The sequence below is a fragment of the Zalophus californianus genome, chromosome 10 (genome assembly GCF_009762305.2).
Source record: "Zalophus californianus isolate mZalCal1 chromosome 10, mZalCal1.pri.v2, whole genome shotgun sequence".
Classification (NCBI taxonomy): domain Eukaryota; kingdom Metazoa; phylum Chordata; class Mammalia; order Carnivora; family Otariidae; genus Zalophus; species Zalophus californianus.
The window spans coordinates 65,740,138-65,761,607 of record NC_045604.1 but is presented as its reverse complement, the minus strand read 5'-3'; the positions used below and the strand labels follow the sequence as shown (position 1 = coordinate 65,761,607).

General features: G+C 43.1%; 1 protein-coding gene across 1 annotated transcript in view; it reads right to left on the bottom strand.

Moving 5' to 3' along the window:
• SCCPDH (saccharopine dehydrogenase (putative)) overlaps positions 1 to 21,077 on the bottom strand; it is a 38,607-nt gene extending 17,530 nt beyond the window's left edge. Inside the window, exons 1-5 of the mRNA XM_027613425.2 lie at positions 20,776 to 21,077; positions 19,218 to 19,330; positions 13,137 to 13,217; positions 10,900 to 11,029; positions 7,921 to 7,970 (exon numbers count right to left, since the gene is read on the bottom strand). Of these exons, the coding sequence (XP_027469226.1) occupies positions 7,921 to 7,970; positions 10,900 to 11,029; positions 13,137 to 13,217; positions 19,218 to 19,330; positions 20,776 to 20,965 (564 nt within the window). The 5' untranslated portion in view covers positions 20,966 to 21,077. The remainder of the gene's footprint in view (positions 1 to 7,920; positions 7,971 to 10,899; positions 11,030 to 13,136; positions 13,218 to 19,217; positions 19,331 to 20,775) is intronic.
• Between the last annotated feature and the right edge of the window lie 393 nt (positions 21,078 to 21,470).

Below are 21,470 nucleotides of genomic sequence, written 5' to 3'. Positions count from 1 at the left end.
GTACACAAATTTATCACTTTTTCTTATATCTAATGCCTTCTATGTCTCTTTTAAGAAACCATTCCCTAAACAGCCTGGTGACTACAGTTAATATTGTATTCCCTATGTGAAAGTTGCTAAGAGAGATCTTAAAAGTTTTTATCACAAGGGGAACCTGGGTGGCTCAGCTGGTTAAACATCAGACTCTTGGTTTCAGCTCAAGTCTTGATCTTAGGGTCATGAGTTCAAGCCTCATGTTGCACTCCACGCTGGGCATGGAGCCTACTTAAAAAAGAAAAATTCATCACAAGAAAAATAAATTTGCAAGTATATATGGAGATGGATGTTAACTAGACTTATTGTGGTAACCGTTTTGCAATATACTACAGTATATACAAATATCGAATCATTATGTTGTATACCTGAAAACTAATGTTATATCAATTATACTTCATTAAAAAAATAATAAAATATATGTGTGTGTGGGGGGGGGAAGAAGCCATTCCCAACCCTGAGGCCATGAAATACACATCATCTTCTAGAAGCTTCACCATGTTGCCTTTCACACTTAGGTCTATAATCCACCTAAACTTGACTTTTTGTACACAGTGCAAGTACGAATTCAATTTCATTTCTCTCCATCTGGATACCCAGTTGTCCCAGCATCACCTCCTGAAAAGCCCCTCTCCCATAAATCAAGTGCTCACACATGCATGAATTATTCTGAGCTCTTTACTCTGTTCCAGGCCTACTGATGTCCCACTGCCAGTGTAATGCACTGAATTAATAATAAGTCTTGATACCCAAGAGCATCTTTCTACCTTCTTCTCCTTCAAGAATGTCTTGGTTATTCTCAGCCCTCTGCATTTCCATATATATTTTAGAATTAGCTTGTCAAGTTGCACACCAAAACAAAGCAAAACAAACAAAAACCTGTTTCAGATTTTTATTGGAATTACATGGGGAAAACTGACATCTTAACAAAATTGAGTCCCCCAATCCATGAATATGGTGGATCCTTCTATTTATTTGTCTTTCTTAATATCTCTAATCATGTGTTACAGTTTTCTTCACAGAAATACTACACATTTTTCTATTACTATTTTTAGGTACTTAATTTTTTCTATGCTATTAAAAATGGTCACTTTTAAAAAAAATTCATTTTCTAACTGTAGCTGGCATATAGAAATGCAACTAATTTTTATATTAATTCTGTCCAGCAACAATAAAGACTAGAATGGAAATAAATGAAACAGAATAGAAAAATAGAGAAAAATCCATGAAACCAAATTTTTTTTTTTTAAGATTTTTTATTTATTTATTTGACAGAGAGAGACACAGCAAGAGAGGGAACACAAGCAGGGGGAGTGGGAGAGGGAGAAGCAGGCTTCCTGCCAAGTAGTGAGCCCGATGCGGGGCTCAATCCCAGGACCCTGGGATCATGACCCGAGCCGAAGGCAGAGGCCTAACGACTGGGCCACCCAGGCGCCCCCCAAATTTCTTTGAAGAAATCAACCAAACTGACAAACTTTTAGCCAGACTGATAAAAAGAAGGAAAGAGAAAAAGACAGAGAATGCACTCAAATTACTAAAACCAGGAATGAAAGAAGGAACATTACTACCAACCTTACAGAAACAAAAAGGAGTATAAGGGAATACCATGAACAACTGTATGCGAACAAATGAGACAACCTAGATGAAATGGACAAACTCTTAGAAAGACATTATTACGAATTGAACCGTGTCTCCCCAAATTTATAGGCTGAAGTCCTAACCACTAATACCTTAAAATGTGACCTTATTTGAAAACAGGGTTGTTGTAGATGTAATTAGTTGATATGAGGTCATACTGGAGTAGGTAAGCCCCTGTCCTTAACAGACAGGTGAAATGTGGACACAGCATGCCCAGAGGGAGCAGAGATCAGAGCGCAGCATCTGCATGCCCCAGATGCCAAGACAGCCAGCAAACCACCAGAAGCCAGGAGAGAACTATGGAGCAGATTCTCCTCAAAGCCTCTGAAGGAACCAACTCTACCAACACCTTCATCTCCAACTTCTAGCCTCCAGAACTGTGAGAATAATAAATTTCTGTTTTTTAAGCAACCCAGTTCGTTATGGCAGAAGACTAATGCAGATGCAAACTACCAAAACTGACTAAAGAGGAAATGGAAAATCCTAGTCAACCTATAAGAAGAGATTGAATTAATAATCAAAAAACTTCCCACAAAGAAAAGCCCAGACCCAGATGATCTCATGGATGAATTCTACCAAACATTTAAAGAATTAATACCAATTCTTTGCAAACTCTTCCTAAAAGGCCAGTGCTAATTACCCTGATACAAATCAGACAAAAGACATCACCAGAAGACTACAGGCCAATATTCCTTAGGAACATAGATGCAAAAATCATCAACAAAATACTAGCAAACTAAATCCAGCAATATATAAAAAGGATTATCTACTGTGACCAAGTGGGATTTACCCCAGCAGTGTAAGGTTGATTTCAACATATGAAAATCAATCTTAAGTAATACAATGTAAGAAGAGAAGAAAAAACAAAAACCACATGATCATCTCAACAGATACAGAAAAGGCATTTGATAAAATATAACACCCTTCAGGTTAAAAACACTCAACAAACTAGGAATAGAAGGAAATTTCCTCAACCTGATAAAGAGCACGCATAAAAACCCACAGCTACACAAGGACATCAGCTCTCGCCACTTCTACTCCCCATTGTACTGGAGGGTCTGGCCAAGGAAATCAGGTAAGAAAAAGAATTTTTCCAGCAATCTATGAAACTCATTTATTAATTCTAATAATATTGCCTATAGATTTCTTCAGAATTTCCTACACTCACAATTACATCATCTGCTGAAAATAGTTCTGTTTCTTCCTTTTTTTTAATAAAGATTTTATTTCTTTATTTGAGAGACAGAGATAGCAAGAGAGAGCACGAGTAGGAGAAGGAGAAGCAGGCTCCCCGCTGAGCAGGGAGACTGACTTGGGACTCCATTCCAGAATCCTGGGATCATGACCTGAGCCAAAGGCGGACACTTAACCGAATGAGCCACCCAGGCGCCCCGTGTTTCTTCCTTTCTCACCTATATACAGTTTCTTTTTTCCTGCATTACTGCTCTGGCTACAATCTGGCTGAATGGGCACCCAGGTCTTATTCCTGAGCTCAAAGCAAAAGTTTTCAATGTTAAACACTAGGTATCATCTTTATTATAGCTTTTTTTTTAAAAGATTTTATTTATTTGAGAGAGAGAGAATGAGAGACAGAGAGCACGAGAGGGAAGAGGGTCAGAGGGAGAAGCAGACTCCCTGCTGAGCAGGGAGCCCGATGTGGGACTCGATCCCGGGACTCCAGGATCATGACCTGAGCTGAAGGCAGTCGCTTAACCAACTGAGCCACCCAGGCGCCCTTTATTATAGCTTTTTTAAAAAAAAGATAATCTTCCCTTCTACTCCTGGCTTGCTGTAAGTTTTAATCATGAGTAGATAGTACATTTTACCACACTTTTTCTCTATTTATCAAGATGATCATAAGACTGTCCTCCTCTAACCTGTTAGCGAGGCGGATTACAGTGATTACATAATATTAAACCCCCCATTCCTCTCTCAAACTAACTTGGTCAAAAGGTATTCTTCTTGGGACCCCTGGGGGGCTCAGTCATTAAGCGTCTGCCTTCGGCTCTGGTCATGATGCCACGGTCCTGGGATCGAGCCCCACATCAGGCTCCCTGCTCCACGGGAGGCCTGCTTCTCCCTCTCCCACTCCCCCTGCTTGTGTTCCCTCTCTCACTGTCAAAAAATAAATAAAATCTTTTTTAAAAAATGTATTCTTCTTATGTATTACTGCCTTTAATTTGCTAATATTTTATTTAGGATTTTTACATCTATGTTCCTAGAACATGAAACTGGACTGGACTTTTGCATTCTGGAATTGTTCTTGTAGAGTTTTAGAATTAAGGTTAAGTTAGCCTTGTCCACTCAAGTCAGCCAACAAACACTTACTGAGCTCCTACTATGTGACCAGCACTATTCTGGGTGCTTGGTGAATTAAAAAGACAAAGATCCTTCTTTTTGTGGTGCTCACATTCCAGAGAGGGTGACAAACTCAATAAAAAATACAATACATAGGATTTAGAAGGTGTGAAGTACTATAGGAAAAAAGAAAAAGAGTAGATATGATGAAGTGAAAATGATGGGCAAAGGAATTAAGTTTGCAGTTTTAAATGGGACTTCATCAGGAAAATGACATTTGAGAAAAGACTTGAAGGAGATGAGGGTGTCAGTCACGCAAACATCTCTGAGAAGTGTTTTCAGGAAAAGGAGAGAGCCAGCACAAAAGCAGACAGGCTGCAGTGTGCTGGCGTGTTCGAGGAGGGCACAAAGGTCAGTGTAAATGAGGGAGAATGCACAGACGTGTGGGAGAGGAGCCTGGAGAGGGGACAGGGGCCACATCACGTATATTATTCTTGCACACGACTGGAAGGACACAATCCGAGTGAGGTCTGAAAAGGATCATCCTGGCTGTGTCGAGCATGGACTCTACAGGAACAGGTGGTAGCAAGAATAAGGTGGGAGAAAGAGAAATGGTGAACAGCGATCAGATTCTCACAAGGCAGAATCAACAGGATTTCCTGACACAGGATCTGGGTTTCAGAGAACAGAGATAGCAATGACCACACCGTTTGATCTGTGTGGAAGGACACGCTACTACCAACTGAAATGGATACAAATGACCCGAGGCTGGGGCACATTTGGAAAGGAGAAACAAGAGGTCAGTATGGACAAGACACAGTCTGAGAGATCTATCAAGTGTTCAAGTGGAGATGTCAACTAGGTGATTGGATGTTTTAAGTCCGAGTGTAGAAAAAAAGGTCTGGGTTAATGACATAAATTTAAAATACATTTCATCATATGCAAATATACAGAGATTTTCATGTTATCTCTTCATTGATTTCTAGTATAATTGCACTGTAGTCTAAAACACACTCTAGGGGTGCCTGGGGGGCTCAGTCGTTAAGTGTCTGCCTTCGGCTCAGGTCATGATCCCAGGGTCCTGGGATCGAGCCCCACATCGGGCTCCCTACTCAACGGGAGGCCTGCTTCTCTCTCTCCCACTCCCCCTGCTTGTGTTCCCTCTCGTGCTGTCTCTCTCTCTGTCAAAAAATAAATAAAAAGTCTTTAAAAAAAGAAAAAATAAAACACACTCGGGTTGGCAAACGGTCTCTGAAAGGTCCAACTTGTAGCTTTTACAGGCACAGATGGTCTCTACTACATATTCATCTTTGAGTTTCTATTATAGCCCTTTAAAAATGTAAAAATCATCCTTAGCTTGTGGACATATAAAAAAGGCCATGGGCTGGGGGCACCTGGGTGGATCAGTTGGTTAAGCATCCAGCTCTTGGTTTCCACTCAGGTCGTGATCTCAGGGTTGTGATATCGAGCCCCATGTTGGGCTCCACGCTCAGCACAGAGTCTGCTTGAGATTCTCTTTCCCTCTCCCTCTGCCCCTCCCACTCATGCTTGCGCACGCTCTCTCTCTAGTAAGTAAATCTTAAAAAAAAAAAAAAAAAACTAGAGCCACATCAGCCACGATGCAATAAGCCCCCATACAGCATACATGGGACATTTCCATCACTGTGGGAAGACCGGCCGGACAGACAGGACTATTCTACAGTGTATGATTTCAATCCTCTGAAATTCAAGCATGTGGTCTGTGGTACAATTGTGTGTGTAAAATAAAAAACCTCCAGGGAAAAAGAAAGATTAAGGAGGGGCAGGACAATTCAGTGACTAGGGATACACAGAATCTGTCCAGTCCTTGCAAAATTCAGGCTGTGGATTTTGCTTTAGGGGCAATGAGAGAGGGAGCTGCGCTCGTATGGATGCTTCAACTCTCTTGTCCTGGGTTAAGCCCCAACTTTAAGTATGAATAATTAATAAAAATAATACTTAATAACACTCACTGAGCAATTTGCTAACTGCCCACCTCTGTTCTGATTTATACTCACTGACTCAGCGATCATACGAAGTAGATACTATTACCATCTCCTCTTACAGATGGAGGAAGTGAGGCACTGTGAGGATAGTGTGGAACTTGCCCATGCTCATATCACTGGTAAGTGGCAGAGCCAGAGTTTGAGGCCAGGCAGGCAGTCCTGCTTCAAAATCTGGCTCGACTCAGTAAGAACCATCAGGGGCTCTTCTAGCCCTCTAATAAAGGGAAGACCCTTTCTTTACATCGCCTCATCTATCCAATTGCATCTCCTGCTGCTCTTTCAAAAGCAGCCTCTTTTCTCCTCTACCAATTTTCTCACAATCTCCCTGTTGTGACATCTGGGTTTTGTCAGTCCTGCAACCCTCTACTTATAAAACTGCTTATAAAACTCTCTTTCCTATCTGGAACATGTTCCATGTCGGAGAGATGAGTCTGACTCTGTGGTTCCCCCCTCCAGAGGCCTGTGACCCAGGCCTAGGCAATCTGACTGCGCCGTTACACCAGGTCATACTGACAGGCTCAAGAATAGCCGAATGGCCCAATACTTGACTGATCTCTCCTATCATGTGATAAATCAACTCTGCTAGCTGTTCCCAGGAAATGAGGAACTTTAAGGACAATGTACCCCTGGGACCACCAGCATCTTCCATGCCATGCTGAGAGGCACACAAAGGGACCCAGCAGAAATGAATGCAAACATCGGTAAATTCCACACTATCCACCTGCAGAATCAGTCAGCTCCTTTTCGTGTTGCTGGTTTAAACCGGGTGGAGCTGGGTTTCTACCCATGCTCCCCAGATTCAAGTACGTATCTCATTTTTGCTTCTGAGCCTATGTTCAGGTGACTGCCTCTGATCTTCCAAATGCCATTCCCTTGTCACAGCTAAACTCTGCAAGGCCTCTAGGAGGCCTTCCCCAGTTACTCAGGCCCACTATCATTTCCTTTTATTCTGATTCTCCAGTGGACACTCTCTGTAACCATGGATTTTAGCATGTGTTATATAGCTCTTTGTGTTTATTAACCTGATCCCACAATCTGGACGACTAGAACCATTACTCTTACCCACACACGCTCCATACCTCCCACAGCTATGTCCTGAAAATGCTACTCCCTCCCCCTTAGCCCAGCTCCACGGCACCAACCTCCAAAACTCAGTCCATGCCCAGCTTCTCCAGACAGCTCTTACCTCTGGCCTCCCAGCTGGATTTACTCTCCATTCTCAAAATCCTACAGTATTTTATCTGTCTCTTTAACATCTCTCTCTTCTGCCAAGCTACATTATTATCTCTTTCAGGAAAGGTTTGCATCTTCGTTTCTTTGTCACACTACCTTGCACTCCTATATATCTGCACCACCACAGAAGACTTGCTGGATGAATGGATTTTAAAAAGAACCTTAAGTGTAGACCTAGGGTCAAACCTTAAGTGTAGAATTGGGTCAAACACTACTGATGATAAAAGTCCTATGGTAAACGTGGGCCTCTGGGAACGCAGCCATCTCAGGTCTCATGTCCCAAACAGGCTGGACAGTCGGTGATGACATCATCCATCTCTTTATGGCCATGAAAGCACCGGGCTGTGAGTGAGGCGCACAACACAAGTGCACAGACTTGGACTAAGGTGAGGACTGAAATGGCTGACAGCGTTTATCACACAACAATGAGAGATAGTTTGGTGCTGGGATCATGGTAACTCATTCTAATACAGTGACCTGTGCAGCTGTTTTTAACAAAATTCTATTTTGAGTCTAACTAATTCCCAGCAAGCTACCACCTTTACTTTTTAAAATCAAACACAGTGACTCTCACACCCTAAAAATTACAAATATATATGAAATTTAATTCATCTAAATCTTTTTAGGAGGCATGTATGATTTCCAAAATGTTTTTGTTAACTTTAAAAAACACCTGAGAAACAGAAAAACTAACCTCAGGTCCGGAATGTACAGTCAGGAAACTTTCCACAGCAGTCAGAGTGCCTACGAGAGCAGCAGAACAGGAAAGTCAAATCAGATAAAATCCATGTGACTAAGACATACAGTAATAAATTATTCCTATTCTTTAAAGATTTTATTTATTTATTAGAGAGAGAGAGAGCATGAGCAGGGGGAGGGGCAGAGGGAGAAGCAGACTCCCCACTGAACCAGGAGCCCGATGCAGGGCTCGATCCCAGGACCCCGAGATCATGACCTGAGCTGAAGGCAGATGCTTAACTGACTGAGCCACCCAGGTGCCCCAAATTATTCCTATTTATTTAGGACAAGCCTACAGCAGATACAGTCAGAAAATCTGTACTGGTAATAGGTTCATTATGTGACTGAAAACAGACTTACAAAGCAGCTGAAGCCAGGTAAATTGTCAGAAAGAGCAGTTTAGAAAGTCTAAGTGCTAGTACTGGCAAAATCTTTTCTAGTATTCAAACTGCCACTGAAGATCTCTTCCAATGAGGCAACAATTTAGTTCACTCGTTCACTCTGGAAGGCCATCAGCACACAGTTCTCAAAACTACATCTGTGGGATGAATTCTGTTTTCCAGTATGACTGCTTTCAAGGCAGCTTCATAGTAGTGATTTATAATGAATGTGCAGAAAACCTATCGAAATGGCCTCTGTGATGGCTTATAAAGTACTTAAAATAAGGCTGTTAAAATGAAATAAAAATATAATAAGTATAAATAATAGAAAACCAAAGCCAGAAAAAGAGGGAGACATCAACTACATAACCACAATGGCTAAAACACAGGCATAGTGGTTAATCATTGAGTTTCTCAAGAGCAGTAAGACAAAAGAAAAACCTAATGGACTAAATCTCAAAATCTGATAAAATGAAATATAGCAATTTCTTTTTTTTTTATTTGAGAGAGAGAGAGCACAGAGGGAGAGGGAGATGGAGCAGACGCCCCACTGAGCAGGGAGCCTGATACAGGGCTTGATCCCAGGACCCCGAGATCATGACCTGAGCTGGAAGCAGATACTTAAGCGACTGAGCCACCCAGGTGCCCCAAAATGTAGCAATTTCTTAAGACTGGTGTTCCTAGTTTTAATTCCAAGAGAAAACAAAATCATGGGGCCTTTAGAAAGCTGACCCTGAGAAAGAGAATGAATAACCACATCATCAACAATGATGAGAACCATAGTCATCTAAATGTTGCTAGGTGACCACTGACAAAACACCTAGATCATGAAGTATAACGCCCTGAGATGATTCTGAGGTTTGCTAAGAGAAGGCAGCCTGGGTTTATGGCTCCATGATTTACCCTAGCCAAAGAAAGAACGTGGACTGCCTAAGGCCACGCGCAGTTAACACGTGGACCACTTGCACCAAACAATCAGTGAGGATACTCGTTGAAATGCTCCCTCTTAGGGTTTGGTATCTGAAAACAAAGTTTTTAAACAAGGCTTAAAGTATTATTTCTCCCTTAAAAGAAAAAAAAGACCTATTCAAAATAACAGAAACTATTAAATATTTAAAAACCTTAGTAAAAAATATGTAAAACTACCATCAAGAAAATGTCTGAACTTTAGAGACTTAAAAGTATTTTTTTGATAAATGGAGACCTACCAGGTCCATGATTTTAAGACTGTTTTGAAGATGTTCAACTGGGGACACCTGGGTGGCTCAGTCAGTTAAGCAACCCACTCTTGGTTTCAGTTCAGGTCATGATCTCAGGGTCCTGGGATCAAGCCCCACGTCGGGCTCCACCCTTAGCATGGAGTTTGCTTGGACTCTCTCCCTCCCCCTCTGTCCCTCCTCCCCAACCACTCAAGCGCTCTCTCTCTCTCTCTAAAGTAAATAAACCTTTAAAAAAAAAAAGATGTTCGTGTTCTTTTTATTTGGAATGGTTCTGGCATTTCATCACTGAGTATGATACTGGCTATTGCCTTCCAACATTAATTATGTTAATAAAGTATTCTATTCCTAAATTCCTAAAAATCTGCAATCAGTAAATGGCATGAATTTTCAAATCATTTACTGCGATGGCCATCTAGCTTTTCACCTTCGATATTCTGATGTGATGATTATATAACTTTCTAAAAAGCCTTGGTCTTGATATATTATTCTTTTAAAATGCCATTGAAGATTTATTAAAATTTATTTAGCATTTTTTTGACTATTAATTTCACAAAGACTAATTTATAGTTTTCTTCTTTTTTTGGTGCTATCTATCTGGGGCTTTGGCTTGAGTTATGTTAACTTTTCAATATAAACTGAAACACTTTCCATCTTTTTAAGCTCTACAACAGTTTATATGACACTGGAGTTACCTGTTTCATGTCATTTTCTAAATGGACCCTTTTAAAATATGCATGGCATTAGTAACTTCCATTGTTTTACCATAATATTGATTTTTTTTAAGATAAAGGGTTTTTAGTTCTAAACTGGTATTATTTACATCAAAAAGCTTTCAAGAGCATAATAGGGCAAATTCTTTTTCCAGAAATTTTACAGCTTTAACCATAACTAAGTTGAGACAATGAATAATTCCTCACTTGGAATACACACAGTACTAACCACATCTCAAAAAATTGTGTCAATAGGATTTTATAACAAGTATAGCTGTATTAAACACAAAGCATGTGTTTTTTTATTTTTAATTTTTTTTTTTAATTTTTTTTTTAGAGAGGGAGAGCGGGGGTGGGAGGAGAAAGAATCCCAAGCAGGCTCCACACCCAGCGCAGAGCCTGACACAGGGCTTGATCCCACAACCCCAAGATCACAACCCAGACGAAATCAAGATCTGGATACCTAACCCACTGAGCCACCCAGGTGCCCTGAACAAATCATGTGTTTAACTTTACCCATTTATAGTTATGTTTCTCTTCCCAACTAGTTTTTAGTTCATCACAGTTACAAACATGAAGATTTTCTATTGTTAAATTCAATTAGTGCTTAGTGGTTGATAGTTACCGTTCATCTTATTTCTGGTATATATTACGCCCAGATCTGCTGGAATGGAGTCAAAACCACTGCTTCCAATGATATAAGACCCTTTTTCTGCAGCTTTCTCATGATACTTCCAATACATTAATTCCAGAAACTAAAAAATTCAGGACAAAAATCTGAATCAGAGCTATACAGAAACATTTAAATGAGCATTAAATGATAGACCTCAAAAGACAAAGCAATTACATTTTGAAAATGCTAACCAATGTGGCTTTTAGTGAAATATTAACTGTGGAAATGTTTTTCACTTACTTGGCAAATATTTACTGTAGATCTACCACGTGCCAAGTAGTGTGGGGCACAGGCTGATCTGACTTAACGACACTAGCAACTTTTTCAGAATGAGTTTTAAATGCAAAAGTAATATTATGAAAAACTAAATTAGTATGCAAAAAAATACAAAGACAGCAGCAAGAAAACATCACCCACATCGTATTCCTCAGAGGGACATTATTAGAGACATGGATCGGCACACATATATTTAGTTAAGATGAAGAAAGTGGTAGGAGAGGAGGGATGGAAGAGAAGAACGTCTGTTCAAATCCTCTGCCTGTTTTTACAAATTACTTTTAGAACAGTTTTAGAGTCACAGAAAATTTGAGTAGTGGAGAGTTCCCATGTACCCCGACCCAGTTTCTCCTATTGTTAGAGCTTTTCCATTTAACATTTGCTACACTTAATGAACCAATATTGATAACATTATCATTAGCTAAAGACCATACTTTATCCAGATTTCCCTAGTTTTTACCTAATGTCCTTCTTCTCCACCAGGATCCCACATTACATTTAGCTGTCATGTGTCCCAAGGCTCCTCTTGGGAGCTGTGACAGTCTCCTCGGACTCTCAGGACCCTGACAGTTTTGAGAACTTTTGATCAGGTATTTTGTAGCGTGCCCCTCTACCGGAATTTTTCTCCTGACTAGCATGGGATTACGGCTTTGAGGAGGGAGGGGAGGCCGCAGGGGTAAAGTGCATTTCGTGACAGTCTATCAAGGGTACATACCATCACCGTGACTTATCAGTGTGGATGGTGGCCCTAAACACCCAGCTGAGGCAGTATTTGTCAGGTTTCACCACCACACAGTTATTCTCTCCTTCCCTCCCATCCGTACTGTTCTCTTGGGGAGGGAGTGACCATGTGTGGTGCCCAAGGAAGGGGTAATGGGTCATGCTCATGGGATTCTTTTTGGGATTCTTCTGCACAGAACATTTGTCTCTACTCATCCCTTTGCCCATTCTTAATTGGGTGATTTGAATTTGTATTATTGCCTTTTAAGAGTCCTTTATATAGTCTGGATCTTTATTAGGTTTTGATATCACTTTTATTGTAGTTTATAGGATACCTTAGAAATGTTTCATCATTTTCTTTGCTCTGGGATTTTTTTTTTTTTTTTTAAATAAGACAGGAATTGGTTTCTGTTTCATTCAGGTTTCCTACTTCCTCTTGAATCGGTTTTGGTAATTTACACTTCCCTAGTATTTTCCAGTACGTTCCTACATTGGCATACTGCTGATGATAACAGCAGAGACCGCAGGGACAGATGAGGTGACGGTTTTCGAGGAGCTGGGGTAGCTTGGTGCTTACTGACATCCACTTCCTGCAACCAGGCAAACCTCAGTTGGAGTCCTGTTCTTCTACTCAGTGGTGGTAGGGCTCTGAGCTGCATGACTTAACCCCTCTCAGCTTCAGTTTCCTCATCTACAAAATGGGCAAGATGATACCGACTTTATGGGAATATGGAACATTCAGATGACATAAAATGCTGTATTAGCAGAGCGTCGGGCATGCGGTGAGCACTCGAGTGTGAGTATCTAAAATGTTTACGTTTGTAGGATTTTACAGTTCCTTTTCTGTATTGTTGTAAAGGTGTCTGACGACAAAAAGGGAATTCATTATGAGAAAGTAAGATTCGAAGAATTTACACACAGCACACCATTTTAATTAAACCCTCGCACAGTACGCGGCAGCCAGAAACCAGCACATCCTACATACAAAAGACCTGGAATAAACGAGGTGGTAAGGAAGAAAAAACTTCAAGAAAACAGAAGAAAAGACCTGACCCTCGCACTCTCCTTCAAGCTGTCAGCACAAGGGAGGGATCATCAACTTCTAAAATAGTCTGCAAGGCGGCACTAAATATTTTCCACTCCAACAGAAAGTTGTGTTGTTAATGCCATTCTTTCTTTTTCATTTTACATACCTGAGGTTCTCCACAGATGTCAATACAGCTGGTTCCATTTTCGATACATGCTTTTACTACAGGTTCTCCATAAAGTCGATACTGGGGGGAATAAAGAAAACCAACCGTTTACTCTTACTTAGCAAGCTTGAAGATTTATTTATTTATTTGAGAGCGAGAATACATGCACATAGGGGGGCGGGGCAGAGGGAGAGAGAGAATCTCACACAGACTCTGGGCTGAGCGCAGAGCCCAACTTGGGGCTCGATCCCACGACCCTGAGATCATGACCTGAGCCTAACTCAAGAGTTGGACACAGAACTGAGCCACCCGGGCGCCCCTTACTTAGCAATCTTAAATGAATGAAATGCCATTGAGTTTTACAAGTACAGTCTTGGTTATTAAGAATCAAATATTGATAAAGGAGCCGAAAGATAAATTGAGGAAAATCACGTAACGGCGCCATGCCACTTCTCAGTGTAAAGGAAGGCATGATGGAATTAAAGGAACGTGTGCGGGGCGCCTGGGTGGCTCAGTTGGTTAAGCGACTGCCTTCGGCTCAGGTCATGATCCTGGGGTCCTGAGATCAAGCCCCACATCCGGCTCCCTGCTCAGCAGAGAGCCTGCTTCTCCCTCTCCCTCTGCCTGCCACTCTGCCTACTTGTGCTCTCTCTCTATGTCTCTGTCAAATAAATAAATAAAAAATCTTTAAAAAAAAAAAAAAGGAACATGTGCTAACCTCTAACTGAAAACCAAATGGAAAGTTTTATAGAACAAGTGATTCATTTGAGTTGAATTCTGAAGAATAAGGATTTGCCAGGAAAAAGAAAAATCCAGAAAAGGGAAAAGTATATGTGAAGGTGTGAGAAAGGGTAAGGGCACCCGAAGCTCAGAGTAGTTGAAAGGGAAGTAACAAGAGATGGGCCTGGAAAGGAACACTGGGGCCAGATGAGGATTACTAGGCTCTCCTGGAGAACTGTAAACAGGACAGTGGTGTAAGGCTTATAGAAAACACACGTCACTCTGCCTACACTACTGGAAAACAAAACCCGTGGCTGGAAGAAATGACAAAGGGCTAAACTAAGAAGGGGATGGATACACCAAGGATGAGATTATTAAAGAGGTAGAAATGACTGGGCTTGCTGATTAGACAGACAGGGGGGCCAATGGACACGGGGGCTACTCGTCCTATTGGCCAAAATAAAGACTAACAGGAAGAGGGGAAAGTTTGTTTGTGACTATGAATGGCATCACTCTCCACAAAATTCTCAAGTGAGAAACCTAGAAGCTGTTTTTGACTCCACCTACCCTGGAAGTCACCAAGTTTTATCGAATTAGTTCCCTAAAAATCTCAGATCAGTTCCCTCCCCTCTACACATCCAAATCTGAGTTCACACCCTTACCGCCTCTCATGCGATTTACTACACATAGTAACTGGCTTCCCTGCAGCCAAGGTAGCCCCATGTCCAAAGAAACACCGAATTATTATTCTAAAATAAAAACCCGATGTCATCTTTGCTTCCATCACGTACACACACACACACACACACACAGGCACGTGCGTACATACACATGTATATCTCTTAAAATCCTTCACTAGCTCCACAGTGCCTGTATTTACTATAGTGTAAAGTCCAATCTTCTTAGCATGTCACAAAAAGCATCAGGTCACACCCCAACCCCTTCATCCCCACATTCCAGCAGCTCTCAACTCCCTACAGTCTCCTAATCGTGCTATTTCTTCACCCTCCACTACTTGGAGCCCCCTCCTCTGCTCTGGCTGCCAGGCTAGCTCCTAACCCCTCCAGTATCAGCCTTCTGGCCTTGGGTTAACTCCCCACGCTCAGATAGTGAGCTACAGCCTGTCAGCCACTCGGTTTATCTAGAAGTACTGGAGAGCTGCAGTAAAGCATTAATGAGCTTTCTGAAATAATAACAGCTCCTTCTGGAAAGAGTAGGCGCCTCCATATTCGCCACAATCCCCCCACTCCCCACACTGTATTCTGTCTCAACTGGCCCACCTTCTCTCTCCTCCAGGCAATCTGAGGTTGAGACTTCGGCACTAATGTCCTTATAGTAATACTTTTTTTTTTTTTTTTGGTTTTTCTCTACTTTCTACCCTTTGTGCTTTCATGAGATAAATGGACAAACGGTAACAATCCCTGATCTCAGAGGAGACATTTCTCCCTAGCAAAGCCAATTAGCTTACAGATCAAAACCAAATACTGTTCTCAGCATTCCATGTTCTAAAAGGGGGGTCTCCTACGTGGGCAGGCTTGCATCAAGGGGCTCACAGACCCACTCCCTCAGTTATGGAAATAAATATCAGTATGTTTATTCATGCTACTTTTTATAGGAAACACAAAGAAAAAAATGATGTTTTATTAACAGTCAATACATGAATTGACTTGGGCACGTTCCTTGGGCCACATGACGTGGTCCCTTGTTGAATGAAAGCTACACAAGGGACTCTGAGGGCAGCCTGGGAGCGTCCCACACACAGAGGGGCCCACAGCAACTCCCTAATTCATTAATTTTAGGTATATTTCAACCTAATGCTTATTTACACATGCCTAAGTAGTTTTACAGATATCATCTGTTTTTTAACTAAATAAATCTTCACAAAATGGACAAAGAAGTAAAAACAAACAAAAACCTGCAAAGAAACCGGTAATGATCCCAAACTGGCAAAGTGAAAAATGCCAATCCCAGGAGAGCCTAGGAAGGAGCAGGTCTGGGGGCAAAAACCTAGAGACTCAGATGCCCATGAACCATCCAAGTGGAAACATCAAGAAGGTAGCTGGATCTATCAATCTGGAGTTTAGGGGGCAGTCCTCACTGGAAGTAATGTAGGCATCATTAACATACAAATGGCATTCAAAACCTTTTTGACCACAACCCATGCTGAGAAATCCACTTCACATGGCAGCCAACATATACACAAATATATCAAACTGAAACACAAGTTTCATGAACCAGCACTTACCCATATTACGTAGAATTCACGCTTTCTATTCTAGGCTATCTGATCGTTTCTTTTTAATGCTGAGTCTCACTCACTACACTACGCTGTTCAAAAATGCTGGCCCAAAATAGTCAAGAAGGAAGCACCAAAGATCTCTTTTCAAAAAAAAAAACACAAACGAAAACAAACCTGACCCAGTTAGAGTTTCTGTCTGGAGTGATGACAAGTTCTGGAGATAAGATGGTGAGGGTTACACAACACTGTCAATGTACCAAATGCCACTGATTCGTACGCTGAGAAATGGCTAAAATGGTCATTTTGGTTATGTGTATTTTATTACAATACTAATAATGTATTTTTAAAAAGCCTGGCTCAGAGAGTGTAAACAGAGAAGAGCTTGTAAGGCTCAAGCTCTGAGCCTTGGATACTTAGAGGAAGATGAGAAGATCCAACAGATGGGATAGGGACAGAGCTGGCGGAAAACCAGGGAAGGGTCAGATCCCAGAAGCCAAAAGCAGGAGGACATGACCGAGGGGGACAAATGCCGAGAGCTCGGATCAAGGGGAGCACAAGGAGCTGGTGAGGGTGAAGCAGAGCAGGCTCCCTGAAGCAGGGAGGCTTACAGACGCCTGGCAAGAGTGGCTTAGGATAGAGTGGGAGCTGAGGAAGTGGATATAGGAGGAGAGAGAACGATTTCAAGGAGTTCAGCTGAAAAGGGGGCACAGAAACAGTCCAGTAGAAGGGGAAATGTGATAAAAATGTCAACATGAGGTCGCCAAATCCTGCACCCATGAGGAGCAGGGACAGTTTTTCCTCAAAAAAGGTAGGGCAGAGTCAAGGTAATGCACGTGTGCAGGTGAAGAAATTCTCTTTCAACAGCCTCTAATGTCATAGTAAAACAAAAAAAGGAAATAAAATCATCAGATGAGTAAGGAAAGAGGGATGGGAGGCTAAACACATGAAGAAAAAGGACACAGAGCTGCTGCTTCAGACAGCAGGAGAGAGAACAGTCTGGGCAAGTGGAGCAGGGCTGCTGGAGGTGCTAAGGCCCCACGTGAGGCTTGTCACCACATATTTAAAGCAGGACTGTCAGGAAGGGAATACACGTTTCTCCAGACACACAGAGCTACTGGATGACTGGCTAAGAAGGGGTTCAAGTTCAGGTAAGGTACACGAAGCTGGAATAGCTGGAAAAATCAGTTTGGGTGATTCAAAGGGGCACCTGCACCCCAATGTTTATAGCAGCAATGTCCACAATAGACAAACTGTGGAAGGAGCCCAGATGTCCACCGACAGATGAACGGTGGTATGTATATGTGCATGTGTATGTGCGTGTGTATGTGTGTATGTGCGCGTGTGTATATGCGCGTGTATATACGTGTATATATATACACACACACAATGGAATATTACTCAACCATCCAAAAGAATGAAATCTTGCCATTTACAACGACATGAATGGAACGAGAGGGCATTATGCTAAGCGAAATGAGTCAGTCAGAGAAAGACAAATACCATATGATTTCACTCACATGTGGAATTTAAGAAACAAAACAGAGGCTCATAGGGGAAAGGAAGGAAAAATAAGATGAAAATGGAAAGGGACGCAAACCATAAGAGATGCTGAACTCTAGGGAACAAACCGAGGGTTGCTGGAGGGGAGGGGGTAGGGGATGGGGTAACTGGGTGATGGGCATTAAGGAGGGCACATGATGTAATGAGCACTGGGTGTTACAGGCAACTGATGAATCACTGAACTCTACCTCTGAAACTAACTTAAAAAATAAATAATAAAACACACACACACACACACACACACACACACATATACAAACACCAGTTCTGGGTTTCTCCAGAGCACTGGGGTGGGAAGGGCAAGGAGGTTGGCCGAAGATATACATAAGAGAATGGTTGCAGCAAGAGAGCACAGAACCAAAGCTAATTAGGAATAATCAGGAATGAGATTAATCTAAACAATTTAAATACATTTTTACTGGATACTCAAAAAACCTTTCTGTTTTCATTTAAAACATTATTATCAATCTCCTAGATGCTTAGTTTTCAAATGTTCTGGCAATTGTGATGGCTTCCTCAGATCAGTAAATGTCACCAACACTCACCCTGTGACACGGACCACAAGTGTGTCCTCCACATCCAGAACAACAAAAGCTGGTGGTTTTCCTCTCAAAGCATCCTGACTCCAACCGCTCTCACCACCCTTCCAACCCCCATCCTGTGCTCGGCTTGCCTAGGCCATTCCCCTGTGGGTCTCCCATTTCCCCTTTCTCCTCTCTCAGAAGACAAAGAACTACAAAACTGTAAGTCAGCTCATGCTCTTGCTTTCAACCATTCAAAGACTCTGCCGTACTTCAAACCCTCTGACCTAACTCGTGGGTTCCTCTCCCACCTACCTTCCCACCTCTGCCCTCTCTCAAACACACACTCATCTCAGGACGTCTGTGGCTGCCCTTCCCTGGGGCAACCTTCTCCTCAACTACTCCCGCAGCTCACCCCCTCACCTCACTCAGGGCTCGACACAAATGGCAGGGCCTGACCATCCACCTCACACAGACTCATGCGCCAATCGCTCTGTCTCCTTACCCTGCTTGATTTTTCTTCAAAGCGCTCATCACTACCTACAACTATAACCTTATTTTTCTGTCTCACCCACTGGACTGTAAGCTCCACGAGGGATTTTCAGTTTTGTTCACCCTTATGTCCCAGGTACCCACACTAGAGCAGTTCACCTGTAATAAACATTCAATGAATATGTATTGAATAAATAATACAGGAATATCATTTATCAATAAGTAAAAAATATATTAGGGGTATATGCTCAAGCATTTTTTACTTAAGAAGCATTCTGTAAGAAAAAAAAAGCTGGCAGTTATAGCTGTAACCAATGAAGGAACCAGCACCCAGTCCCTGAGGTGGTGTCACAGAGAGTCTGTCTCTCTCTCAAGAGACTTTGGTCACATCCACTGGCTCCTCACAAGGAGTGAAAACCCCCACACGGGGCTGAAGCCCTGAACCAACTCTTCTGTCCCGTCTTTATGTTCCTCTGGATATCAAATACCAGATTCTGCTGGAAATGAATACACTGTTTGTTTGGACACAAAACGGGGTGGATGACTTACTGGTCCCACACAATTGAGGACAACTGCTGCCTGTTTAGCCATTTCATCTAGTGAGGCTGGATTCGTGATATCACAAATTATTATTCCAACTTCAGATGGGAGTGTCGGTCTTCCTGAAATAAGAAATAATTGTTTGAAGCAAATCCTGATACAGTATTAGATCTTCCAGATTGTTTTTACAGTAATCAGGGATGGCAGATTTACTAAATATACTGACAAGAGATAAAACTTTTTAAAATTAGGTAATAAAAAAACAGAAAAAGCTATGAGGAAAATGGAGTTAACACTACGGATTGCTAGGAAAAAAAACATCATTAAACTTAAGAAAAATCTAACTTAAGCAACGTGCAAACGATAACCCTGTGTAAAATGACAATTTTACAATCATTTAGATACTGAATAGATGAATGTCCTGATTTCCTCTCCACCAAGAATCCATTATAAAAAGTTCCTCATCAACTACTAACCAATTATATATGACAAAATACGGGGGTAAAAAGGGGTTCTTAACATCAACATGAGAACAAAAAAGGACTCTGAGGTAGAAAGCACAGTCCAGGTAAGAACACTCATTATAGGCTTATAATAAGAAAATCACTGGAATTAGCAGAATGCAGGTTTGATGGATCAAAGTGTATTTCCCACAATAACTGAACCTGGGCATTACAAATGCTAGGTAGGTAGGCTGCACCTGTACAGTCTTGTTGAGCAGGAAAAAGAAATGGAAGAATATATTTTAACAGTGAAATTATTTCTTCTGAAAAAGTAAAACAAACAAAAAACACCAAAAAGCTCTTTGATCAAGACTCTGTATATTGGTGGTGGCAGCAAAAGGGCTCAGTGTGGAATCAGAAGTGAGATGAAGATGAAACAGAAAAATGCAGGTGCATTTGTCTGTATGGGGGGCACTCGGGTGGGAAGGAGCCACAGTTAAAGCTCCTGAGTCCTAAATGTGTGTGTGCGGTCTCGCTCGGTCACATCCGTATCCCCTGCACTCAGGACAGGACCCGGCACGGAAAAGACCACGCAGTAAAACTATGATGAACGAATGCTAAAAGACTAAGTAAACGCAGCAAAGAGTAAGTCCGCTGGCGAATTCTTACAAAGCAAAAAAGAAATTGAAAAACGAAGGCCACAACGTTACCAAAACCTGGGAAGCTTCCTCGCCCACCGCCAAAACCCAAGGCGGGGAGAGGACAAACAGTCCCGAGGAAACCAACGTCCTCCTTTCCCGTCCGACCCCATGACCAAGAACCGTCCAGCCCCACCAGGGACCCCTGCTCTAGAGGGAGACGGGGCTGGCCAGGGAAGAACTAAAGTCCTCGGCTGCTTGACCAGCGGGACCCGCCACGCCAACGAGGGAATTCAACAGAGGAGACATGCATTTATTGCTGTGCTTCGTGTGGGGAGTGGCACATAGCCACGACATCCCCAAGCACCGCTCCTGACGTCCGGCGGGCCCCGGCAGCCCTCGGGGTACACCCCCCCCAAGGACAAACGCTCGCTGCGGGCGACCCGAACCCCTGGACCGAGCGGGAAGGCGCCCCCGCCTCCTTACCCAGCTTCAGGGCAGCCCTCTCCAGCACTCGCTGCAGCTTCTCCCGGGAGCGGCCCGCCACGGCCCAGGGCAGGCGGGGACTCCGCTCCGGGACCACCTGCTCCCGGGCCACCTCCTGGGCCACGAACTGGCCGGTGAAGCCAGACGCGCCCAACACCACTAGGTGGAACGGCCTCGCCTCCGTCGCCATGACTAGCCCACAGCGAGCCGGAGCCCGGGGAGGGCGGAGTCCACCGCGCCTGCGCCTCACACAGCGACCTCAGCACCCGGCGCAGCAACTGCCTCTGCTGTGGCCGCCGACGCCGCCAGCACGCCGCGCTCCCGTCGTCCCGCGCGCGCCGCCGCGCCAGCGCCCGTTGCGCCCGCGCCCGTTGCGCCCGGGAGGGAGGGCGTTGTACAAAGAAGGAGTTGGCAGCAAATCCTGAAGTCTGGAGGGACCCCACACCCCGAGAACTGTTTTCCAAGCACCGCGGCCGAGGAGTGTTCGCGAAGCCAGAGCAGATGGAGGGCGAGTGGGTTCTGGGGCCCAAGGCCGCAGCATCCTGGACCGCAAGCCGCTGACCCCAGCGCCCTGGTGCCCCTCCTCCACCCTCCGCCCAGGGACTTGGGGACCCCCGTCATGGTTGTCACTGCCCTGCGGCTCCCTGGGGAAAAACAGCTCCCAGAGCTAGCCTGCCTTTGAGCTGGGAGGTTAG